Source organism: Crotalus tigris, unplaced genomic scaffold, assembly GCF_016545835.1.
Source record: "Crotalus tigris isolate CLP2741 ecotype Arizona unplaced genomic scaffold, ASM1654583v1 scf7180000018786.1720131, whole genome shotgun sequence".
Lineage (NCBI taxonomy): Eukaryota > Metazoa > Chordata > Lepidosauria > Squamata > Viperidae > Crotalus > Crotalus tigris.
The window spans coordinates 1604298-1631105 of NW_024097201.1; the positions used below are offsets into that span (position 1 = coordinate 1604298).

At 39.3% G+C, this 26808-nt stretch overlaps 2 protein-coding genes across 5 annotated transcripts in view; one reads left to right on the top strand and one right to left on the bottom strand.

Moving 5' to 3' along the window:
• The window catches only part of KIAA2026 (KIAA2026 ortholog), a 57774-nt gene extending 51702 nt beyond the window's left edge, over positions 1-6072 (top strand). For 2 of the 3 annotated variants that reach the window (XM_039356166.1, XM_039356168.1), the window contains one exon: positions 1678-6072. In XM_039356166.1, the coding sequence (XP_039212100.1) occupies positions 1678-5273 (3596 nt within the window). In that variant the 3' untranslated portion in view covers positions 5274-6072. The remainder of the gene's footprint in view (positions 1-1677) is intronic. The other variant, XM_039356167.1, reaches the window with a different exon arrangement.
• A 6459-nt stretch (positions 6073-12531) lies between these two features.
• MLANA (melan-A) lies at positions 12532-23836 on the bottom strand. 2 transcript variants are annotated; one of them, XM_039356171.1, is made up of 7 exons: positions 23794-23817; positions 23352-23411; positions 22458-22512; positions 19374-19468; positions 17813-17909; positions 16118-16222; positions 12532-12842 (listed from the first exon to the last, which is right to left on the bottom strand). In XM_039356171.1, the coding sequence occupies exons 4-7, from the start codon at positions 19445-19447 to the stop codon at positions 12774-12776; spliced, it is 345 nt and encodes a 114-aa protein (XP_039212105.1). In that variant the 5' UTR covers positions 19448-19468; positions 22458-22512; positions 23352-23411; positions 23794-23817; the 3' UTR covers positions 12532-12773. The 2 variants fall into 2 exon arrangements, with proteins under 2 accessions (XP_039212105.1, XP_039212107.1); XM_039356173.1 differs by lacking the exon at positions 23352-23411 and having other exon boundaries at positions 23794-23836.
• Positions 23837-26808: the final 2972 nt, after the last annotated feature.

Consider the following 26808-nt stretch of genomic DNA (forward strand, 5'->3'; position numbering starts at 1 on the left):
ACCCACCTTACAGTCCATCTTCCATCTATCTGATAATTGCCTATATTGGAACCAAGAATAAATAATATTTTCTTGTGCTAACTCTTCCCGTGATTTTAACTGCCTGTTTTGTCCATCCCATTTAAGTAACTGTCTATAAGACACCATATCCATTTTAACCCCTCTTTTTATTCCTTCTATCGCATGCCATGGTATAGCCCACAATGGTACTTTAAAATCACTTTTATAATATTTTCTCCAAATCCTAAGTAAAGAAGTTCTTAAGATATGAGATTTAAAAGCCCAATCCATTTTTATATTAAATATTAAATAGGCATGCCACCCAAAAAGTAGATTCCATCCCTCTAAGTGGAGGCTAACTAATGTTAAAACCACCGCATCATAATATAATTTCAAATTCGGCACCTTGAGTCCTCCCCTCTCACGGAAATCTTGCATAATTTTAAACTTAACCCTTGGCTTTTTCCCTGCCCAAATAAATTTATTAAGGCCTTGCTGCCACTCAGTTAAATTGATCTCATTCTTCAAAATCGGTATCATTTGGAACAAAAAGAGAAACTTGGGTAGAATATTCATTTTTATCACTGCAATTCTTCCCATGAGGAATAATTGCAACTTTTCCCAATTCTTCAAGTCTCTCTGTACCCTAACCCACAACCTTTAATAATTATTTTTAAATAATTTTGCATTAGAAACAGATAACATCACCCCCAAATATTTTACCTTATTAACAATTTCAAAACCCGTCAAATTAACCAAAGTCTGCTTCTCCCGACTGGTCATATTTTTAGGTAGAATTTTAGTCAGACTTCAGCTGTCTTAACAAGATGAAATTTCATAACAAAATAGTTATCTTTTTTAAAAACAATTTCTTTTGTTTTAGAGCAGTGGTTCTCAACCTGTGGGTCGGGACTCCATTTGGGGTCGAACGACCATTTCACGGGGGTCGCCAAACAACACAGTCCGCCATTTTTTTCCCCTTTTCCTTAGCTGTGCTACTCCCTTTTATTCTATTGGCTTTTGAAAGCCAATAGAATAGACTCTCGTGAATAGAGTCTAATCCTATTGGCTTTCAAAAGCCAATAGGAATTGTCCAGGCTGTCTCTGCCCTGCTGAGCCCGCCAAAAGTCCCATTCTGCAAATGGTGCTGCACCAGTTGAGTAATCCTCGACTTACGACCGGTTGAGTAGTCCTCGACTTACGACCGGTCGGGGGTCGCGGCATTAAAAAGGTTGAGAATCACTGTTTAGAGTATTATGAAAATTGAAGCAAAATTAATTACAGCATAGCCTGCTGGTAATTTTGACAAATCAACATGTTGTTTCCCAGTTCTTTCTTTCTTTCTTTCTTTCTTTCTTTCTTTCTTTCTTTCTTTCTTTCTTTCTTTCTTTCTTTCTTTCTTTCTTTCTTTCTTTCTTTCTTTCCCTGGGATAAACAATGGGATATTATCTCTGTTGAGTTAAATAATTTCAGAAAATGCTTAAATATTAAATTGAGTATAAAATAAATGAAGATTTACAAAACTAAAATAATTAAGTTTTTGAGCACATCATAAATTGTACTGCCAAAACTTCTTTTGTTGATTGGAACAATAGTGTTAGTGTAATCTGATCAATTAAGAAGGATTGTTTGCTTTCCTAAAAATGCTTCCCTTTTTGGTTCTTCTTTTTCTCCTAGAAGACATGAAATCACCAGAAATGGACTTTGGTTCGGGAAAATCCAGACCATTTAAAAAAGATTTGACTTGTAGAGAAATGCAGAAGATAGTGCCTAAATCTGTTAAACGCCAATCCAAGCAAAACTATTACCTAGATGATAGCACAAATGAATTTTTACCAAGGAAAAAGCTAAAATTAAGCACAAATGATGCTACCATCCATAGTATTGAAAATGATCTGTCAACTGAGAGTTGCCTGAATAAGCAGACAGAATCTTCAGCTCCAGAATCATTGGACATGACAGACTCTACAGCATACGTACGACCTTTAATAAAAGGGACCAAACCTATCCAGGCCTTGCTTGCTAAGAATATTGGGAACAAAGTGGCCTTAACAAGTCAGTTGCCATCTACAGTAGGTAGAAGCACTTTTACCTCTGAAAAACTGATTATATCAACAGTGAGTTCTGCTCCAGTTAAACCAGAATTGCCCTGCCAGACCAGTTCAAAGAGTTCTTTGCAAGTGTTATACAAAATGCCAGCTGGCCATTGCATGCCAGTAGACCTGCACAATAATTCAGTGAAGATTCAGATGCAGCCTTTGGTTGATGGTAAGTCAGGAGAAAAAAACACGGGAGAGAAAATCATGCAGCAAGTCCTTATTTTGCCTAAACATTTTCTTATCCAGCACAGAGAAAATAAAAGTGGAGCAAAAGAAAACCAACCCCTACAGCAAAATACGATTGAACAACACTGCATTTCTCTTCCACTGTCAACAGATACCAACACTACTTTAGTCCCTCCTATTCCAACTTCTTCAATAAATGCTGCTACTACACTTCTGCCTAATACAAATGCTAAAAAAAATATTACCCATTTGCCACAAGGAGCTGATTCGGTGAATAGAATTTCGCTGCTGCCCTCTGTCACCTCCACTAGTAACACATTACCATCAGTAGTAAAAATGAACCAAAGCGAGATTATAAAAATTACCAAGACTGTTGTTTCGGCTGCCTCCTGCCCTGTTGCTTCACCTATTGTTTCTTCAGCCATTCAGACTTTGACAACAGTATCACAGAGTTCTTACATCAGTTCCTCCCCACAAAATACTGCTGACATTAGTGAAACAAAACAAGAGCTAAAAACAATTTGCATAAGAGATTCACAGTCTATCCTTGTTAGGACACGTGGTGGGAACACAGGAATCGTGAAAGTGCAAACAAATTCAGAGCCAATTTCTGCTAGTAACTTCTCTCCATCTGTTTTTACATATGCACCTCAGCTTCAAGCATTTTTAATGCCCAAATCCACACAGTTGTCAACTTCTACTGTTTCAGCTGTGACAAAAGCGATACCTAGCTTGCCAACGCTTGCTCAAATGTCTCCAGCAACTTCTTCTATTCCAACTATTTCTTCTTGTGCAAATCCAAAAAAGGGGAAAAACACAACAGTTACATTTGGGCACTCTCATAATAGTGGTGTGGTGAATCAAGGAATATCAAAAACTCTACATGGACCCTCCTCTCCATTCTTATCTTCCATATCGTCAAACATTGTCATGACAGCTCCACCAAACAGTTCTGGTAATGCAGTGAGCTTATCTACAGAAAATGTTGTGCAGAATTCTACATGCACTACCCAGGCTTCTTTTATTAATCAACAAGTCAATGTAAATAATGCAAAATATTCTGTTGCACAGCCTGAAGTCACTTCCATTACCAGCAGAGGTCTGGGTAGTACTCAAGTTCAAAAACTTATGTTAGTGACAAATCCTTCGCTTCTTCCTGTGTGTGGAGCTACAGGAGTCAACTTAATTCCTACTCCAACATCCACTGGTGTTAGTGCACAGAAACTGGTTTTCATTAATACTCCACTTGCCGGTATTCAGTCAAATGCAAGTGTAACAACAGAACCACTTAAACAGACTTTCCCTCCTTCCATTGGTAAGACATATGTGAAAAGCACAGAGCAACCTCATCTTGTCCTTCTTCCATCTACTGTGGGATCAACATTAAAAGTAAATACATCGCCAACTGTTTCTCAAGTAAAAGATGTTAAAATAGGTCTTAATATTGGTCAAGCCTTTATAAATAGTACAGGTAATACTCAGAATGTTTCAACGGTTAACATTATGCAGTCTACAGCACCAAAAGATTTGGAAGACAAAAACAACCACAATGTAATTTTCCCATTATCAACCAGTAGTAGTTTAGTTCCTGTATGTTCGAGTTTGGCATGTCAAAGCATTGCAGCAAAAGCAGTAAATACCACTACAGTAACCAGCAGCCCAAGTTTAGATACTACTTCTGTGGCACTAAGTGGAGCTACTACTGGAACACGGCCTACTATTTTGGCAGATGGAATGGAATCCCCAGCAAATATAATACCAGTTTTGACTACACGGCTGTCCTCCTCTAATGTTGGAAGTACTGTGGCTAAATCGACTGTGAAAACAGAACACCTAGCTTCATCTGTACTGATTTCTACTGCTCAACCAACAATTTCTCATTCAAGTTTATCGTCTCCTTTTCAGTTGCCAGTAACAGTTTCCTTGCCTGGACCGGTGAATGGTGTCCCTAAAATGTTGCATACAGTCCCTCAATTGCCAGCAATTCCACCTGCTTCACAATGTGTGCCCCATTCAAAAAGTCAACAATCCACACTAGCTCAGTTTCAGCCTGCAGGAATTTCAGCCGGAGTGCCAACAAATGGAAGTACTCAGAAACTTCAAAAAGCATCCCCCAATGCAAGTAAAGTGATTAATTTTTCTAATTTAGTTCCTCTGCCTTGCCCATCAGTGCCACTTAATGTAAAGACAGCTTTCTCCTGTGCTCCTGGTACCTCTACAGTTCAGACTGTTCCATCCTCACCATCAATGGTTAATAATGTAGGCAGTCAATTAAATGAATCCCATATTCAGCAGAAAATCATAATTAACACTTGTACACCTTTGGCACCTGGAACCCAAATAATGATCAGTGGTACTCGTTTTATTGTTCCATCTCAGGGCCTCGGAGCTGGTAGTCACATTCTTCTCATTTCTGCAAATCCAAAACTTGGTCCTCTCTTAACTGTGAGTAATGGCCATGGATTTCAAGGCATCTCCTTTGCTGCTCCCACTCCTCAGAAGATTACACAAGTGATGGGTAATTCTTTAAGCTGGCAGCCATCAAAACTGCCTTTAAAAAGCTCTACCAAAATTGTGAACTCTCTTGGGATTACAAATCCTCTGCCTATTGTTCATGCTACTCCACAAATAATTGCCAATACTTCAAAGTCAGGCACTCCATCTTTTGCAACAACACTGTCTACATCTTTGGTAGTGGTCACCTCATCTTCTACTCAAGCTAAAACAACTTTAGTTCCTGCAACCCACACTAGTACCTCACAGCTACAAAACAGTAAGTCTGTATTGCACCTAGATACATCTATTAAAAAACTGATGGTCAGCCCTGAAGGAGCCATTTTGAATGCTATAAAGACTCCAACATCAGAAACTTCATCTCTGTCTTCATCCTTCTCTGCTGACCTTATTTCTACAACTAAGAATTCTGCTGTTGTCTTCCCCAGTTTTCTGAACTCCAGCATAGGTGTCCCAGACACAGCTGCATCTTGAATTTCAAGTAAATGAGCCGTTGAAATTTTGGGGCATTTGTACGTGTGTGTGCGTGTGTATGTATATAAAATTAATTTATAATTGTTTTTTAAAGTACACTGTTTGAAACATCTGATTTATGTCCATGAACCCAAGGCATGTAATGGCATGTTTTGAGCAGACAGAACAATGAAGCAAAAAAATATTTTTGCATATTGTTGAGAATTCATGAGTGGAAGGGATCCAGGACGACATAGATAGCAGCTACACAGTTTGCTGTTAACAACAAAATGTTACCTGTTAACATGTTAAAACACCTGTCACATCTCAAGGATTTGTGTGCACAAAGCCATCATTGATTTTTTTAAAAAAAATTCATGTTAGATTGAGGATCATTTCAATTTTTCTTTTTTCAAAAAATGGTGAGAAAGCACTTGAAATATCTTTCAGAGCAAAGCTTTTAAAGGCTTTTATTAAAGTGGGGGGGAAATTGTTCAAAGATATAGAAAGCAATGTTTGGTTCTTGGTTAGCACGTTTACTGGGATCTGTTCTTATAATTTAGAAATTTTCTATTTTGTTTTCAAATGTTCCCATGTTCTATATTGATGTGTTGCAAAAATGCAATCTATGGTGTAAAATTGTACATAATCCCAATTCCTTAACAGTATGGACTAAACCATGTGTAAAAAGAATTACTCTGTCTTATTTATGTTTTGTTTACATAATGTATAGTTTTTTAAGTATTTTAGTAATTTTGGATAAGTGTACTGTTTAGCAATAATGCAGAAGGATCTGTATGTAATAAACAAAGTTGCTGTATTTCTGCTTCATAATACTCCGGGGAGACAGGATATTTGCCAGTAAGATGTACTTGCATTAAGAAATCAATGAAGGTTTCAAAATATTGCCTCATAAGCACACATATTTAGACATGGTCCAGTATAACATAGTATTTACCCTTTAGTAAATGGCTCACAATTATGATTCTTATTCTTCAACTTTTACAGCTCTTCTGTGTATCTTTTATAGACTTCTTAAAGTGTTACAATATAGTAACCATAGATAGGACATGAACATTTGTTCACAATTTCAAATGGGTTATTAAAAGATAAACATTTCTGTTTGTCTGGATTAAAATGGCAAAGAAACCTAAATAGTTAATACACTATGATGTACAATAATGCAATCATTACGGGTAGACAATGAAGAGAGTTGATTTTCTTTGAATTGCCAAAATTGAAAATATTAGTCATCTGTTCCTCACCATAGTGAGTTCCACACTATTCATACTTTCATTAGGATTTCACAAACAAGTAATTAAGGGGCACAGTTTGCATCACAGGTTTTTTTTTCCCTGCCCCGCCCCCCGTTTGTGGATGTATGTTTAGTTACAGTTCTCATAAGAGAAGTATTAGCATGCAGTAGCTACCAACCACTTTTCTTCAAACACAACCAATAGCTTTTGCCACTTCAAGCCACATTCTGCTCTGTTTTCTATTATATCATTGCAAATTCAACATACTAAGTATATCTGGAAAAAATCAGAGAGGAACCCATGGTTTGTCTTTGGATTATATCTTCTGAAAACAAGCTTCATACTGGTAGGTAGTGGCTGTACCTCTTGGATGGAATCACTGGATCTACTCATGGCTAAACACCTGTGGATGGTGGCCATAAAGCACTCTTAATCTGAAATATACTTTCAGATTTCAAAATTAGGGTTTCCTCTTGGATCAGAAATGGGAGCACTGTGGTTAACACAGAACTATCGTAGTACATAATTGTCAAACACTCATTAAGATTATTTAATGCTGCCTTTAAGATTATATATTTATTCTCATAATGCCATAACAATATATAAACATCTTAAAAGTGTACTTTTTACAAACAAGGCACTTAGATTTTCCTATCAGAAAGAACATGAACCTTAGAATATAATATCTCAGATTCATATGTGATTTTATATATACGGTAGTAGATCTGGCTGATTCCATAAAGTAGAAGGGTATATGGATCTCAAACCTTCTTTTCAGAAGCCTTTTGAAGCTTCACCCTTTTTTTCTTTTTTTTAATTTTTTTTAAAACAACAAAACAACACACATACACAGTGTATACTCCTTTTTTTTTTAACAGCAATTTCGAAATGTATTATTTACATTTTCCCCCCTTATTCTTCTTTACATATACCGTAAATGCCGGTGTACAAGGCGACCTGGCGTATAAGACGACCCCCGTCTTTATAGCCGGGCTGCATTCCTAGAACGTCTTATACGCTGGAAACTACCAGTATTTCCGGCGTATAAGACGACTCAGCATATAAGAGGACCCCCGTCTTTGGCGCCGATTTCAGCGCTCGCGGAAGTCGCCTTATACGCCGGCATTTACAGTATTTGTCCTTGTTGTCCCGTTGTTTCTTGTTTACATTTTTCTTCCTTCATACTATACCTCATACTAAAAATAATACATATTATTATTACTATACATTATTATACACACATTTTCCACTTTTGATCTTACCACATTTATTCTCCTTTATTATTTCTAGTCTCCAACCAATCATACCACTTATTCCATATTAGATAGTACTCTGTATCTTCCTTTTATCTCTTTTGTTAATTTGTCCATCTCAGCACAGTCCAGGATTTTTCTTATCACTTCTTCCTCTAATGGTATATTCTCATTTTTCCAGAACTATATGCATACTATTCTTGCTGCCATTATTATATGTAGAATTAAGAACCGTATTTCTTTACTATATTTTCTGTTTAAAATACCCAGCAGAAAGATCTCTGGTTTCTAGTCTATGGGTTGGTCTATTATTTCTTGGATCGATTTTCTTATTGTAGACCAATATTTTTTTGCAACTGGGCATGTCCACCATAAATGATAATATGTTCCATGTACTTTTTTACATTTCCAACATGTTGGCAAATTGTTCTGGAACATCTTGGCAAGCTTTGCTTGTGGAAGATGCCATCTGTAAAACATCTTCAACTGGTTTTCCTTGAACGCTGCTGACATAGTCAATTTTATGTTTATTTCCCATATTTTTTCCCATTTCTCCAATTCTATATTATATTCGAATTTTTTTGCCCATCTAATCACTGTGTCTTTGACAACCTCGTCTTCCATTTTATATCTCAATAGGTATTTGTATAGACTGCTAATTAATTTTATTTCTGTTCCATGTATAATTTTATCCAATTCTTGTGGCTCTTTTTGTATTTCATATAATTTTTTGTCCTCTGTATATTTAGATTGAATTTGTGTAAATGTCCACCAGTCAATCTCTGCCTATATCTTGTTCCAATTCTTGTTTTGTTTTCAGATTTCCCTGTTTGTTTACTAATTCCTTGTATCTAATTATCTTATTTATATCCAGTAGGTTTGGGTGTTTCAGAGCTTCTGTTGGGGATAACCACATTGGAATTCTTATATAACTTTTGTTTTATTTTTTCCCAAGTCTGTAGCAATGCATTCCTAACAATGTGTCTTTGAAAGTATCTATGTATTTTATATTTTTCATCCCATATGAATGCATGCCACCCGCTTGCAAGTCATGTCCTTCTATTGTTAAAACTCTGGTATTTTTCAATTCCATCCATTCTTTTAGCCAAGTTAGGCTCAATGCTTGTAGTATATTTCCCACTCTGGTAACGCCAATCCCCCTTTATCTTTCATATCTTGCAAGAGTTTTAATTTAATCCTGGGTTTTTTCCTTTGCCATATAAATTTGGTGACCAATTTATTTAATTCTTGAAAGAATGTTTTCCCTAGTTTTATTGGAATAACTTGGAACAGAAATAATATTTTTGGCAATATATTCATTTTGACCATAGCGGTCCTCCCTAAAAATGAAATTTGTAGATTTTCCCAATTTTCTAAATCTTTTTTTTTCCTGGTGTAATATTTTATCATAATTATCCTCCTTAATCGAGGAACACTTCTCTGTAAGCCAGATCCCTAAATATTTTATTTTCTTAGTTACACTTATCTTTGTTTTATCTTCCTGTTCACTTTCCTGTGCCTTTGTAAGATTTTTGGTTATTAATTTGGATTTATTCTTATTGATCTTAAGTCCAGCTACCTCACCGAATTCTTCTATTTTTTGAATCAATTTAAGGCTGGTTTCTAATGGATCTTCCAAAATGAATACCAAATCATCAGCGAAGGCTTGGACCTTATATTCTTCCTTCTTAATTTTTAAACCTTTTATTTCTTTGTCCTCTCTGATTTTTGTCAGAAGTATTTCTAATGATAAAATAAACAGAAGAGGGGAGACTGGGCATCCTTGTCTTACTCCTTTGGTTATATCATTTTTTTCTGTCATTTCATCATTTATAATTACCCTAGCTGTTTGTTTAGTATATATTTTCCCAACCATCTTTCCAAATTTTGTCCCAAAATCCATATAGTGCAATTGTGTTATAATAAACTTCCAATTCAGATTATCAAATGCCTTCTGGGCATCAAGAAAGAAAAATCAATGTAGCTTGTCTTTCAGGACAGACTTCATAAAATTCTAAAGTGTTCATTATTATCCTCATATTATTTTTTTATCTGTCGTCCTGGTAGAAATACATTTTGATCTGGGTGGATGTAGTTATTAGAAGAAGAAGAAGAAGAAGAAGAAGAAGAAGAAGAAGAAGAAGAAGAAGAAGAAGAAGAAGAAGAAGAAGAAGAAGAAGAAGAAGAAGAAGAGGAGGAGGAGGAGGAGGATGAGGAGGAGGAGGAGGAGGAGGAGGAGGAGGAGGAGGAGGAGGAGGAGGAGGAGGAGGAGGAGAAGGGGAAGAGGAAGAAGGAGAAGGAGAAGGAGAAGGAAGCAGCTTCACCCTGGTTTACCTCCTGATTTGGAATAGCATCTTGGGAGTTCCAGTTGCCCCACCTGTTTCCTGGGGTACTTCAGTCATCATCTTTCTCATAATCCTGGTGTATGAAAGAGATAGCCCCTTATGCCCCAGGCTGTCTTTCTGAAAATTAAATAGTAATGCCCCCCCCAAAAGGGAATGATATTTATATTGTAATCTTATGATCATATCACTAAAAAGATTAAGACAAGACTGTTTTTCTTTGGCATGTGTGGCAGATGTGGTTACTTAATATAAATTTTGAATTAATAACTTCTTTGTGACTGTTTCTTTACAGTTGCTTTACAGATAACTAGGAGTCAGGTAAGACAAATCTGTGGTGTCTTTTTCTTAAAAACAAACTGATGCCCAGGAAATAATAACTAATCCTTTATTTCCTAATGCAATTTTCCAGATTTGTTGCTTAAAATTTTTGCTAGCTGCAGAGAACATTGTAACCTGTTGCTCATTTGCTGAAAGTGACCTAGTTTAGATTACTTAAGAGAGCAAAACAGGGAGAGAGTTAATACAGTGGAGTATTATGCTCCCAATTCAAATCCTCTATGGTAATTTTAAAATAATGAAAAGGTTATGAATCTCCTATAATATAACCAGTTAGCTCTTTCATCAAACAGGTCTTCATCAAACAGTTCAGTTACCCCTAAATATATAACAGACAACAACTAAAGTGTCTAAATATGAATTAAAATTGCCAGATTTAGATGCAAAATTAAATGCATATTTAATAAAAAATATTTTTAAAATTTATATACCGCTTTTTAAAAAGCCCCTAACTGGTGTACATGTCATGCAACAGCAATATGACACCAGTGCAAAATAACATGGAATACAGAACAAGAAAACACTATCTGCACACAAAGTTCATTGATCTGAAAGTGCTGAGAAATATGAAAGACTGAATGTTGACATCTGACCCATAAAGTGTCCTTGAGTATTTCTACCAGTACCCTCACCTACCACTCTCACATAAGGGCGTGAGTTAGTGGGAATCTAATTGCTTAAAGACAAACAAAACTATAATAGCAGACCTTTTAACAAATCTTACTGCAGAAAAACCTGAACAATCTAGAACAGGGATCTTTAACTCTGGCTGAGGAATTCTGGGAGTTGGAAGTCCACAAGTCATAAAAGAGCCAAGTTTGAAGACCCTGATCTACAAGATGAAGAGCATTATTTTTAGCAGCTTCTCCAAAATCCTTTCAACAAACAAAATGCAAATGATTGTTTCAGGAGACTTTTAATACTTGATTAATTGTGCTAATTCTTTCATATTAATATTTGATTCTTTGTTTTCCATTTCATTTTTAGGAATATATCAATATTTTGTTGTGAATTATTCTGAATAGGGTTTCAACAGAGCAGACTATTGATAGTAAATTATGTAATTCCCTCACCAAAGCTTTTCTCCTAGCTCAGTGGTTCTCAACCTTTCTAATGCCGTGACCCCATAATACAGTTCCCCATGTTGTGGTGATCCCCAAGTGGGTGTGGCCACCAATAAGAGGGAGTAGGACAGCTAGGGAAAAGGGAAAAAAATGGCGGACAGCGTGGTTTGGCGACCCCCGTGAAATGGTCATTTGACCCCAAATGGGGTCCCGACCCACAGGTTGAGAACCACTGCCCTAGCTATTCTTTCTCTCAATATTGCCCCAAAGAAAAAAGGTAAGTAGGAAGACATATTCTGAGAACAAAATGTAAGGATCATTAAAAGTTTTTGTACCCTAAAGGATTACTTCCATATCCTGAAAGTGATGGTGTGCGCATTTTATACCAGATTGAATAGGACTGAAGATAGACCATAATTTCAGATCTTATTTTTCTTCAGACAACTAGCAAAATTAAAAGCTATTGTGTATATATAGACACTATCAGATGACAAGTTTTAAATACACAGAAAGTTGTACTGCACCCTTTAATGTAATGTCTAAAATATAAACTTGCCTCAGATTGAATTTAATTCCTGGTAACTTATATAGACACATTCTTGCAGTTTTCTTGGCATAATGCAGAAGTGATTTTTCATTGTGTTCTCTGAGGAAATTTTTATTTATTTTCCCAGTTTAGCTCATAGCTCTGGATTTTCCAAGTGGTCTCCACAATCCTGAGGAACTTTCTAGATCAGCCAAGGTTAGCTAACTTCCCTTTTTGTTTATGGAGATTCTCAGTAATCCAGGTCATTATTGTCCCAAAGGTGCTTTTTCAAGAGGCAACCGGACTTTCTTGTTTTTCATTGAAAACGTTTTGCTTCTCATCCAAGAAGCTGCTTCTTCAGCTCTGAAGAAGCTTCTCACATGAGAAGCAAAACGTCTTCAAAGAAAAACAAGAAAGTCTGGTTGCCTCTTGAAAAAGCACCTTTAGGATTTCCTTTTTTTTTTAGCATTGCTGTGGATTTCAAGAAGACTGCTTTTTGTTTTTTTTGTAAACTTTATTACATATATAAAAATGAAATCATATGTTACTGTTAATACTTATATTGAATGAAGATATATAAAATGAAGATACATAGGCTATAGCTTCAACATATTAGGCATTTCATGCAAAAGAGGACAGATTTTCTTAAGTGTTTCCGAAAATATTCATATTAGCTTGCATTTTCCCTCCCAGATGCTCCTAGAAATTACTTAAAGTAAGCAAGCACTTGATTAATTCCTCCTATGGTGCGTATGGTGGTGGCAACAGGCTGCTGGAGCTCTTATCATAAGCTGGTGGGGCATCTGGCACCTGTGTCAATGAAAGTTGAGTAAGGGACAAGTTAATAATATGCAAAGAAAAATAAAAGCTTCAAAATTCCCAATGCTAATATAAAAATGTTTCCAAAGAATAATCCTCCACCATTATCAATTTCCAGAGGCACAACTGAGCTAGTTTTTAGCAGTCAATATGTCAAGGACTTATGCAAGTAATATATTATTGCATATATTTCATGATTCATATTCATCAATTGTTGTAAGCATTCATTGTAAGAAATACTTTGGGTTCTAGTTGGTAGCTGGAAGTATGTGTGTGTGTGTGTGTGTGTGTGTGTGTGTCTGTGAGTGTGTGTGTGCGCGCACGCGCGCATCATTGGTTGGTTTCTAATATAAATTTATGCTGTTCTGTTCATCTAAGAGACAACCAAGAGTTTAAGTTAAAGATTTCATTGTTCAATAGTCAACCCTTAAATCAGTGGTTCTCAACCTGTGGGTCGGGACCCCATTTGGGGTCGAATGACCATTTCACAGGGGTCGCCAAACAACTCAGTCTACTATTTTTTCCCCCTTTTCCTTAGCTGTGCTACTCCCTTTTATTCTATTGGCTTTTGAAAGCCAATAGAATAGACTCTCTTGAATAGAGTCTAATTCTATTGGCTTTCAAAAGCCAATAGGAATTATCCAGACTGTCTCTGCCCTGCTGAGCCCACCAAAAGTCCCATTCTGCAAACGGTGCTGCACCAGTTGAGTAGTCCTTGACTTACGAACGGTTGAGTAGTCCTCGACTTACGACCGGTTGGGGGTCACGGCATTAAAAAGGTTGAGAACCACTGCCTTAAATAAAAAAAACTCTACCATTCCCAGGAATAATCTTCTACGTAAGGAGCCCCCAGGCCACGGTCGACTACCAGGCTGTGGCCTGTTTGCAGCTGAGCTGTGCAAGCGGCAGGCGAGCATGTTCATGCACACGCAGCTCCACTTGCACAAGCGACGGGTGCTCATGCTCACACATGGAGTTCCATTTGTGGGAATGATGGGCGGGTGCACCTGCCGCTTGAACAAATGGAGTTCCACACACAAGCATGCACACCTGCCACTCACACAAAACCATCCCCTCCCCCCCACTAGGCTGCCAAGCCAGAAAGGTTGCAGACTACTGTTCTACAGAATAGACTAACAGTAGAAATCACTAGTTGCCACAATTCCCACATAAAACCGTATTTATCGTCAGTATAGCTAACAGTCCATGATTTTCCTTTTCATGGGCCTTGGCTAGTAGACCTCTGCTTGTGTAAAATAAACTTAAACCAACTACCAAGCAACAGAATGCCACTGTGATACAATCATAGAGACGCTGTCCAAATCTATCTCTATCATTTAGAGGACCTAAGCTACTAAGCTTTTCACTGGACAAACTAGAGAAAATAATAAATGAATTGGATGCAATTGACAACAAAAGGACAGAAGCCCAGAAATCAACAGAATATTTCAAGTGCCCAGACTATCTTGTCACTGACCTCAAGGTGGCAGCTTAAGAAAAGGAATTTCAAAAATGAATTTAGTTAACTACATAGCTGAATTAGAACAGTATAGCTGAATTAGAATTCAAAGATTTAACACAATTTCTTGTTGATTAAACAAACTCTATACATTTTGACTGACAATTCAAGGATGTCTGACTTAAGTAACTACTTTTTAGTTTTGGCTACTTAGATAAATCTGTTTCTTTTGCCCATCCTGCCCTTCTCTTTCTCTTGTCCTCAAACCACTGTGAATATAGACCATTACCATGTGTGAATATTCTGAAAAGAAAACCCTCCATGGAGGTTTCTGCTTCCCCAAACAATCGCTCCATTTCCAAATGCTCCATAGGCACCCAAACACTTTTTGCCCAAATGGAGAACTGACGGAGACTGGAAGCTTCGAATGCTTGCAAATGGGGTGCTTGGGAACAGAGCTCATCGCAGCCACAACTGGGCAGGCCAGGCAATGAGCGGAACGCTCTGCCACTGTCGCCACCACTTCTGCCTTGGAGCTGCAGGTGCAAGGCAGTGCCCGTCTCCTTTAAGCCCGTCGAGGCTCCAGTCTGGGCGCTTAGGGTTAAATAGTGCGCAGCTGTCGCTGGTGCGGCCGTTCTGGTGGGATTCTGCTGTTGCTGTTGCTGCTGGGGCCCCCCTGTCGCTGTCTCCCAAGCTCCACCTTCGCCAGCTGCCCAGACAGACAACGCATTGGGCAATTGCAAGAAGGCTGCAGTTCATTGGCTCGCCTGCTGGGTAGAACCCGCTTCAGTGCCCATACTAGGAATAGATGGTGCTTGGGGGGGGCAGTCTGCAAAGGAGGGGGCGGAGGAGAGGGGATGCCACCATTGCTGCTGCTGGCACCATGGAGAGGGTACACAGAAGAGGCACTTGGGGACTTTGCAGGAAAGTGAGTGCCTGCCTGGCCCAGGGGCACAGGAGATGCAGGTTGCAGGAATCGGAGTACCGCATTGGGGAGCTGGAGGTGTCTGTGGAGCCCTTTCTTCTTTGGGGCTTTCCTGATAATGGGTCTGCTCAGGGCGGCTGGGAGGAAACTTGAAAGTGACACAGAGGGGACCTGGTGCCGCCGCCACAAGGTGAGGCAGGGCAGAAGCCCACATGGCTGCCCACCCACTCTATCCAATCACAAGGTGAGGTGATGCAGGTAGTGGGACAAGGGAGCTCTGGCTGCAGGGGCCCTAAGGTGTGCAGGTGGGGGCGTGTGGATCAGCTCCACCCCTCCTACCTGCCTGGCCTCACTCGTGGTGGTGGCACCGGTGCGACACGCACTCTTCTGCCCCTTTGCAGCAGCAAGCAACCAGACGGTGGGATAGACTGGGCAGGCTCTTAATTAGAGCTTATTTTGCGGGGTAAGGCTTATATTAGGCACACATAAAAATCAGGCTAAGTCTTATTTTTGGGATAGGTCTTATTTTCAGGGAAACACGATATATATGTATATTGCATGCTAGGAGCAATGGATAAAGGCAGAATTTTTATTTATTTTTTATTACTATTTTTACCAATTTATATCCAGCCCAAACTTCTCATTTTAGGACATGTATCTCTCCTAACTCTCTTTTTAAATGGACTGTCTAAATCAGGGGTGTCAAACTGCCGGCCCGCGGGCAGGATGCATCACGTGGAAGCCGCGCCCACCCCATTGCCAGCAATGGCAAAATTGGCCCGATACGTTGCACGATGTCACATGACGTCGCAAGTTTGACATGTCTGGTCTAAATTGTACCCTCCTGAAGCATTTATCAAAAGTAATGATAAGCAATCTTACCACGTGACTATAGCTGCTGGTGTAGTCCCGCAAGGGCAATTTGGAGTCACTGAAGGAGCTTCTGCCTTCTGAGTTGGACAGAGGGGCCAATCCAAAATTCTTACTCTTTGGCACAAAAACAAATATTAGAAAGAGTTCAGCAGAACAGAAAGGCAGGGTATTAATAAAACAAATGAATAGAAAAGGAGAAGCAAAAGGGTTCTTGAAATGCAAGGAGGAAAACATATTGTAACATAAGGAGAACAGTTTAGGCTAAGTCTGGTTTTGCACGTGAGGCAAATATAAGATCGTCTACAATGCCAGTTGGAACATCCATTCAATTTCTCTTCTACTGTCTATTCTGCATTAACCTAAAGAGTCCTTGTGCCACATACAAAAGCAGATTCTCCTTTCTCTAGTCAAATGTTGTCAGACTATAACTGCTAAAATGACTTTAATTTGTGGCTGATGAATTCTTGGGAATTTCATGTGTAAAAAGAAAGATGGGCTTTAAATATACTAACTTTTTAGCAAGAAGGGATAATACATTCCTGATTATGTTAATGCAAATGATTAACTTTTCCATGGCTATTGAGTAACTCAACTCATAGCTGCATTTATGCTAAGGCTCAGCATCATGGCTGTGGATCAAATGCTTCCAACCTGAAGGGCCATGGTTCAATTATCCTTAAAATTTGGGTGCAGCTCTCAGAGAGCCATTCAAATTTACCAGCAAATTATAATTTTTCATATCACAGCAATAAGGAAGTATTGAATATATTGAAATAATTGTTATTTCAACATATTCTTAATTAAATCAAATTTGATTTGTGACTGAATCTAATTTGTTACACCTTCCAATTTGCTTCCAGGTACAGTTCAAAGTACTAATTATTATTCACAAATTCCTACATGGCCAGCACATTTAAGAGACTGCCTTATTCCCACAGTTCCTATCACTTCCATCTGGTTGACTACAGGAGCATGCTCCAGATCCATCTTTTTGGGATTGTTATAAAATGGGACCCAAAGAATAGCTGGACCTGCACTCTAGAGTACCATACTGCCTTGAGATTTGACTGGCCCCAACTCTATTCCTCTTTCAGAAAGTCTTAAAGACCTGGTTATATCCCTTTGCATATATATAAGGGATTCCCAAATGCACCATTCACAGTGTGTGTGTGTGTGTGTGTGTATGTGTGTGTAACTTTGAACACGCTCTCCACAAAATTAATCAAGTTTTATGCTGAGCTACCCATCTTGTCCAAATGTAGTGAACAATATTGTGACTGACCCAGTTAAGCACATTGTGTGAATGTAATTACAAAAAGATTCCCTTTGCATATATATAAGGGATTCCCAAACGCACCATTCACTGTGTGTGTGTGTGTGTGTGTGTGTGTGTGTAACTTTGAACATGCTTTCCACAAAATCAATCAAGTTTCATGCTGAGCTACCCATCTTGTCCAAATGTAGCGAACAAGATTGTGACTGACCCAGTTAAGCACATTGTGTGAATGTAATTACAAAAAGATTCTTAAACAGGTCCAGAGTGTATTTCCTTTGGCAATGGTCCGTTACAGAATATTTTTATATTCTGAATCAGATGGTATGGATTCTAAGCAGGCTTGAGTTTAGCATATTTTGTAGAAAGTAAAAAGTGTTCAAACAGGTGGGTCTAATGAATAATGCAGTAAGAAAGCAGTTTATCCTTACCAGAAGCCTTGTATAACCGCTGTGCCTTTTGCAACACCAACAGCCAAGAATCAGTAAAACTGCAAGAAGAAGTATTAGAATTGCAATACCTGCAGCCCTGTTGAAAAAGGCAAATAGATCTAATTACTGCTAAGAATCTGGAATAACTATTCTACATTTCAAAGGTACATGCAGGGAAAAAGTGACTTTATACTTTACAAAAGATAGTTTTATCATTTAATTGGACATAAAATAACAGTTGTTATTAATAACAACATAGTTTTATAAGGAACGTATTAATATTCAAGTGAATTCACAAAAATGTCATTTATCTAGGAAAAAATATATGCAGAAACTCGTGGTCAGTTAGGAGCAAAGGAATAAAGATGGAGTTTTGATTACTGCAATTGGTTCAGTGCGTGGAGCTCAAGTATCTTTATAAATGTGAAATTCTTGGTGTTTCATATAACATGCTAAGTAAGACATGATGTAGCTAGGACTAGTGCAACATTCAAAGACCAGCCATGGGTTAAATTGTAGTTAAGAATTACAAATTTAATCTTAATTACAAACCATCATCTGTCATAGATTTATTCATGTTATTTCCTGGTCCAATATATCAATCACAGGGGGTATTAATTTATGATTAATTCCATATTCTGTCCTTCAAAGATAGAGACTGGAAGCTGAAGCAACCCACGACTGAAATTCCTCTAGCTGTGATATCTCTATTAATCTGTCTATAACTCTACAGGAAGGTGTGAAAAGGTGTGTGACAAGGTGTGGAGGGAAACTCAGCCTGTGTCTGTGGGTTCTGGCCTCGATTAGACTATTGTATTACTTTATTGCACTGTATTATATTATCTATTATAATACTGTATATTCTGTTATTGTACTTTTGTTGTACATGCTGTTAATTGCCAGTGAGATGGTATATAAATTACATACATACCTATTTATTTTATTAAATAGAATTATTTATCAACTATTTAAAAAATCAGGAAACGTGTGCCAGTGCCTTGATAGGCCAGAGCAAGAAATCAACCTTACAGGAAGGCTGAAACTACTTTAATTGAGAAGCTTGCAAATCTGATTGTGCTGTACCCCTTCTCCTGTCTTATATTCTTGTGAATTAGGGAAGTGGCTGTCTTAGCCACTTACAAATGTTGTCAGCCTATTGTGGGCTTAAGACATGTTTTTCCCTTCATTGCTTTGATAACAGAGCTCACATATCTCTATCAGGCTCTTCTTTCTTACTCTCTACAACCAACTAACTACTATAAAATAGCCTATAATCCTGCACATTTCCTGGTGCTGAAATGCTGGGTAGGTGGCTTACCCATAGTTAGTTCATAGTATAATCTAGCATAAACTTTGTTATATATTTTCAGTCCCACAACAAAGTGGGTAGCCATTGTTAAATGCTTCTGCAATTCCACAAGTGAACCATATGTAGTACCAGGGAGTTAAAATAGGACAAAAAGAAGAAAAGTACTCACTTCTGTTGCCCTTTCTCCAAATGAAAAGCACATATTTCAAACTGATTTTTTTTTTAAAAACAAAATTGTTCCCAAATGCTTACTCTTCTGCAGAAAGAGAAGTATACCCCTTCCCTCTACCAAAGTTGCCATCTAGGTAATGCTCTCCCCTAGGCATCTTGCTTTGTTCAGGTCCCACCTAAAAAAACAGATAGAGTAATGCCTGGTCTGTACAATATATTTCCACAAGGTTTTTGAAATGAAATGCAAAAATACAGTAACTATAGCACAAGCATCATCATGCAATGTTCTCATCCTCAGTCTTTTGAGGCAATCTCTTTAGATATATCTGTTTTAAAGTATTGTTTTCCTCCTTTTCACCAACTTCTTTTTATTAGGGTTATGATCTAGCAGGCTTTATCAATGTCGTGGTTGGTGCTGTGGTCAGGAGTGGGAATGGTATAAGGCAGTGGTAGCGAACCTATGGCACTCAGAGCCCTCTCTGTGGTCACACACATCAACACCAGTAGCAGGTCCATTAGGCCAATGCCGCTGCCCGGAGCAGCAGCCCTGCCTAGCACAAAGGAGGTTAAGTGGCCAGCTAGCAAGCTCAAGTAAAGATGATAGAGCATCCCCATGGCCAGCAAGCCAAAGGCCATCCCGAGCAAGGAAAGCTGGGTCCCTATTGGTGCCATCCCCCCCCCCAATCCCAGCTAGGATTGCATGCCTCTCCCACATCTCTGCTGGGCCTGGGTGGCCACGACGCTGATGGGGATCCGGCTTTCCCTGCTCAGAGTGGCTTTTTGCCTGCTGGCCCTGGGCTGGCCCTGGGCATGCTCTACCACCTCTATGCAAGGCTTCCTAGCTGACTGCTTCATCTCCTTTGTGCTAGGCGGGCCTGCAGCTCTGAGCAGTGACCTAATGGACCTGCACGAGCAGCTGGCAGCTGCGGTAGGTACCGAGGTGCACGAGAAGAATGCGCTCCACCTGCGGTGAGCGCATGAGGGCCAACAGCATCCGGTAGCTGGGGCTGCATAGCCTGCTGTGAATACTGGGTCGGCCCTCCAGCAGCAGCACTGTGGTGGCACCGGCAGCACACAAAGTCAGGGGAGCACATGATGTAGACTGCCAAACACACCTACTCTGTCCCATCTCCTCAGCCTCCTCAAGAGTCTTGCCCTTGGCCCACCAGTGGAGTGCATTCCCCTCGCACACCTCAGTACCTACTGCGGTTGCCAGCCACTCGCGCAAGTCCTTTAGGCTGCACCCAGAGCTGCAGGCCCGCCCAGCACAAAGGAGGCAAAGTGATTGGCTAGGAAGCCCCACATAGAGGTGGTAGAGCACGCCCAGGGCCAGCAGGCAAAAGGCCATTCCGAGCGGTGAAAGCCAGATCGCCATTGGCGTCATGGCCACCCAGGCCCAGCAGAGATGGGGGGGAGGCATGTAATCCTAGCTGGGACTGGGGGGCCATGGTGCCAATGGGGATCCGGCTTTACCAACTTGGGGAGGCCTTTAGTTTGCTGGGTGTGCTCTACCACCTCTACTCCTTTGTGCTGGGCGAGGCTGCAGCTCTGGGTGGTGGCGGCAGCCTAATGGACCTGCGCGAGCTGCTGGCGATGGCCTGAGGTGGGGCCAAGGTGTGTCAGGTGCTCAAAGGGAACAGGCTCCACACGGAGGCCAAGGGCAAGATCTGCAAGGGAGCCGAGGAGATGACCAGCAATGACCTGCTCTCCAACCACAAGCAAAAACAGATGGGATGGACTAGGTGCGTCTGGCAGTCTGCATCACATGGCTCCCCTTTCCCCTACTCCACCTGCTGCTGGAGGGCGGGCAGTGGGCTGCAGAGCCCCAGAGTGTGCCAGTCAAGGGGCCAACAGACTGTGGCTGCTGACAGACACCGTCGGCCCCCATGCACTTACTGGCCTCTGTGTGCGGGGGCCGATGGTGTCAGGCAGCAGCCACCCTGGCCCATGCCTCACCTTGCCTTGCCCCGTGGCAATGGCACCCCTGCCCTGCCTTCTGTCTCACCTCGCCTCACAGGATGAGCCTCCTGCCCACTGCCCACCTGCCAGAGACCCCCTGGATCTCCTCCAATCTGCCTGGTCCTACAGGCATCCCCCCCATGAGCAACATTGAGGTGGCCACACCCACCCAGTCTGCCATGACCACTGCAGCCACATCCACCTAGTGGGCCATGCCCCCCACCCCCGCTGAGGGCACCATACTGCTGATGCAGCCTTGACACTTTGCGATAAATAAGTGGGTTTTGGGTTGCGGTTTGGGCACTCGGTCTCTAAAAGGTTCGCCATCACTGGTATAAGGACACCTGCCTTAGTTAGACTAGAAGACCTCCAAAGTCCCTTCCAGCCCTATGATTCTATGATTTCTCTCAGCTACTTCAGGCTTTTGCTCCTCCTCATTTCCAGTTGCTTGAGAACGGTCCATGGTAATTTTGCCTTAGATCTTAGGAGAAATGAGACACTCAGCTCCCACAGAAACATCTCCTCCCATCATCTCTGCCTGGGGCTTTCTGAAATGCTTGTTAGAGTTTGTGCAGACACCTCATAAAGACGGCTTTTGTGCTTTTGAAAAAGTATTATACTGCACACTCTTGTTTAGAGAATGCTAATTTGATTCTGCCCAGAAGGCTGTTTTCATTTTAAAAAGAGAAAAAGCTATGTGATAATTAGCTTGATCATACAAACAAGGATTGATTTTGTTTCCTTTCATGTGCTGAGATGGACAGGCTTACAATGATTATGAAGGACAAGACAGAAGTCGAATACTTCGAAATCTGGGACAAATTTTACCGTTGGTATGAATTAAGAAGAACTGCTCGGATCTCAAGTTAATGATAGGATTGAAATGTATATATAACTGTACATATAATTGTATATTTAATTGTATTACATAGAAGGATGAGGCTTATATAGAGGTTAAGAATGATGTATTATCTTTTTGTATCACGAGAAACAAACTATTTGAAATACTTACTCTGGAATGTCACGCTTGTCCATTTTTGTTTTAATTGTATTACAAATAAAAAAACTTTTTAAATAAAAAAAGGATTGATTTTGTTCATATATTTCAGAGAGGTGGCACATAGAACGTATGATCTGCACGCTGAATGCAACAATTCAATTAAAAATGAAACAATTCACAGAAAAATGTGAAAGGCCTTTACTTACTGAGAAAACTGGAGAGCAGCTTCCAATCAATTCAAGCTTGCTGGACAAAGGCTTTCTAGTCAGTATCAGAAAGACAAATACAAGACTATAGGTTAGATCTTGCAATTAAGTTTTGCTGTCAAGAGCAGATTATTCGGTTTTTGATGGTATCTGAATTTAAAACCCCTTTTATTGATAAACTGAAGAAACACAGATAACAGATATAACAGATAAAGGATTTCAGATCTTTTGAGTAAAGCTTCTGATAAATCTGAGGCAACTGCACCAGACTGATGTTTTTATAACCATATCTCGTAATGTATTTAATGTGGAACGGAACAATTGTGTCTGTATAGGGCAGTGTTTCCCAAACTTGACAATTTTAAGGCATGAGGACTTCAACTCCCAGAATTCCACAGCCAGCAATGCTGGCTGTGGAATTCTGGGAGTTGAAGTCCACATGCCTTAAAATTGTCAAGTTTGGGGAACACTGGTATAGGGAAATAAAATACATATAGACAAGATTTAGTGCCCATGCTACAAGAAGGATATCTCTCAACAGAACCAATTTCTCTCTTTTTGCATGTTCTGTGTAACTCTCTAAAACTGATCCAGAAAGTGGCTTGAGCAGATATGGAGACATAGGAGAAACTGTGATGAAGGAACATAGAAAAAAACCATAGCTTGAACAGAAATACACTCATTTCATTTTGTATATACTCTGTAATCAAGGAGTAGTAATGAGCTTCATTGAGATATGTTTTCTCCAATGTCATCATCTCTCAAACTTTTTACTGGATTTGTTTTATTGTTGTTTGAATGAATACCCAAAGAAAATTAATTATCCATACTAAATCAAGCTGAATGGTTTAATTTAATTAATATGGCTTCAGCCTTAGAAAAATATATACATACTTGGGTTAGCTGCAGTTACGCTATGTAAATCCAATTAAAGGCAGTAAACAGGCTAACATTCTGAAAGAACAGAATGCAAAACAGATTTCATTCATTTAACTTTATTTCAAGTACAAACACAGATCACACAATTAAAAAAGCAGAAACAAACAAAAGCACCATAAAATGGTTTTGCTGGCTGTCTATTTATGGGTACATAGTATTCTCAGCATGTTGTTTTAATACTAAATTTTAAAACACTAAAACCTAAATAATCTAAAAACAAACTTATGGTATTGTTTAATAGCAAAGCAGTAAATTATGCACTGAAATAAAATAGTGACTCCATCAATTGCAGTTTTTTTTATAAAAAAATGTCATCAAATTTATTTTTCAGAAATAAGGAATCTTATAAAGCTGAAATTTAATATAAAACCTAGTAAACAAACATTCTCAATCTTACCAGGTCCTATACATCCAGGGTCTGGCTGAGCAATGAAAGTTTTTCTCATTTTTTCTTAGGATTAGCTAACTCTCATGACTATCACGAGTGAATTCCTGGCAATGAAGCTTTTGATCACTATAATAAGCATGATTTAGCTATAAAATGGCTTTTATTCTTCAATCTAGCTTCTTCCCCCAATTAAACAATTTAATATTAAGTCATTTTCCTTAACCTGATGGTTCTCCAGATGATCTGTCTGGGCATTTTGGGGGACATTGAGAGAAAACAATCTGGAGAAGATGGTTTTGACTCTATAATATGATTGCCACTATTGCTACTGGCTGCAAGTAATCTAAGCTTATTTTTTTGTTTTAATCTAATAGTTCTGCTCTTTAGCCTAAGCTTGTGTTCTTGTTTTAAATTTTTAATTGTGGTTCTCAAGGTGGGCGATACTTCTAGGGGGGAACAGTCTTTATGAGATACAATTTAGCTTCATAAACAGGGAAGATGGCAAAGTACCTTTTCCTAGCTAGCAGCAATTATAAAAGGATGTTCATTTATTTTATTTATTTATTTATTTATTTATTTTATTTATAAGACTTATATACCGCTTTAAGTGCAAGCACTCTCTAAGCAGTGTACACCAGTAAGCAATGTATATATATATTTACATTGCCCCCAACAATCTGGGTCCTCATTTTATCTACCCCGGAAGGATGGAAGGCTGAGTCAACCTTGAGCCGGTGAGATTTGAACCGCTGACCTGCTGAACACAGTCAGCTAAAGTGGCCTGCAGTACTACACTCTAATTGCTGTGCCACCTTGGCTCTTATAGAGGTAAACAAAGGGGCTATGAACAAAAAAAGGATAGGAACCCCTGCTTTAGGGTATAGAGGAATCACCTCGGTTTTTCAGTTGCCCAACTTTCAGATATGTGAAGACTGCTACTATATCTTCCCTCAGTTGTCTCTTCTCTAAATTGAACTTATCTAAATCCTTGTACCATAAGAAAGGTTGAGCGCAAAAGAATTGAGGCCTTTGAACTATGGTGCTGGAGAAGACTCCTGCGAGTCCCTTGGACTGCAAAGCGTTCAAACCGGTCAGTCCTAGAAGAGATCAACCCCGACTACTCTTTAGAAGGCCAGATCCTGAAGTTGAAACTCAAGTACTTTGGCCATCTAATGAGAAGGAAGGATTCACTGGAGAAGAGCCTAATGCTGGGAAAGATTGAGGACAATAGAAGAAGGGGACGACAGAGAATGAGATGGCTGGATGGAGTCACTGAAGCAGTAGGTGTGAGTTTAAATGGACTCCAGAAGATGGTAGAGGACAGGAAGACCTGGAGGAACGTTGTCCATGGGGTCGCAATGGGTCAGACACGACTTCGCAATTAACAACACAAATCCTCACAAGGCTTCATTTCCAGACCCCTTATAATCTTTATAACCACTAGCTCTAGCACTCTCTGTTTTGAAGTGTGTTGTTCAGAACTGGACGCCATACTCCAACTGGGTCAGACCAGTGGATAGATAGAAACAATTATGTTCTGTGATCTGACAGTGTTCTCTCCGTATCAGTTGCTTCTGAGCAGATCATAATTAGCAGCCATAAAGAAGAGGATCTAGGTCTAAGATGAAGAACAAAATTACTTCTCCCTGCAAGCGGACAGTTCCATTCATGCTTGGAAATATCATATGCTCCTAATTTGGACAACAAAATCATAAACCTAATTGGCAATTTGCAGGAGGTAAAAAAAAAAGATAAAGATACCTTGGAGTTGAGGAAAAGCTATGCCATTTTCTTGGCAACAGCAAGGAAAAAGTTTTTTCTTTGGGGACTGTTCAACTCCAACCACTAGCTCCAGCGTTCCCTAGGATTCTTCCATGTAAGTATTAAAGAAGTCTAGCTCTTCTTGTTGAGCTAGTTTTTGCTTTGTTCTGAATTCTAGTGTTTGTGATTATGATCTGATAGTAGCCTATTTTAACCTAAAAAGAAGTTAGCAGCAATATCAAGATTCCTAGTTTGGACAAAAACAATGGATATGGGATGTTGTAAGCAACAGTCATCCAACAAGGAAGAAGGAAGCTGGAAGATAATAGATCATGTGCATTAACTTGTATTAAGGCTTCCTGAATGTATTGGACTTCATTCCAGGTAGATATAGCAACCTACCTTGTAGAGCTGTTTTTGTAGGGAAAATAGATGAAGAGAGCCCTAGTACAGGGGTCCCCAACCCCGGTCTGTGGACCAGTACTGGGCCGCAGCATGCCAGCAAAAAGTCCATACAAACAAGCAAAGCCCCATCCACAGGATTCAGGCAACACACAAAACATGCACCCTCCGGTCCACGGAAAAAACTCTCTCCATGGAACCGGTCCCTGGTGCCCAAAAGGTTGGGGACCTCTGTCCTAGTAGCTCCTAAATTAAAGGTGGGATACAAAACAAATAAGCAAATACATCTAGGTTGTAAGACAATGGTTCTGTCTACTTCTGCAAAGGAATAAATTCAACTGAACTACAGACATTTCTCTGTAATATAGAATTAGCTATATTTTATTAATTAATGCAATTTATATGCTGCCACTTCCTGTAGAAGTGACTCTGGGAAGCTATATAGTCTCTTTGCACTGATGATCATACATAAGATGGAAGCACAAAAGATTTGAACAACTGAGTGGCCATTTGGTATCATTTTCAGTTCCTGAATTTTTAGTACAAGCTCTGGAAGTTGGCATTAATGTTCAAAAATGAATTTCCTCATTGGTGAGTATTTGTGGTACTGTTGAAAGCTTTTTGTATCCTTTTTTCATAACTCTCATAAAAGAATGTGGACCAGATTTGGTTTACATATACATAAACAGTTCTTTGTCAATGTTAACAGCACATAATCACAAATAACCCATGTGACAATATAACTAATACGTTCATATCTTGCAGGGGCTGGTTTAACATTCAGAGAATTTAAGATTCTAAATCTCAGTGGTCTGCTTTTCTTATGTGCAGTGAGAAATCACTATCAATGTGAAGTCAACC

What these genes read in the sequence shown, in the direction of transcription:
- MLANA (XM_039356173.1), bottom strand. Translation starts at nt 19,447, where the DNA reads ATGCCTAGGGGAGAGCATTACCTAGATGGCAACTTTGGTAGAGGGAAG. An exon ending in ACTTCTCTTTCTGCAGAAGA is followed by an intron (nt 17,910 to 19,373) that starts GTAAGCATTTGG and finishes CTTTTTCAACAG; the next exon opens with GGCTGCAGGTATTGCAATTC. An exon ending in CCAGCAGCTATAGTCACGTG is followed by an intron (nt 12,843 to 16,117) that starts GTAAGATTGCTT and finishes TCATTGACACAG; the next exon opens with GTGCCAGATGCCCCACCAGC.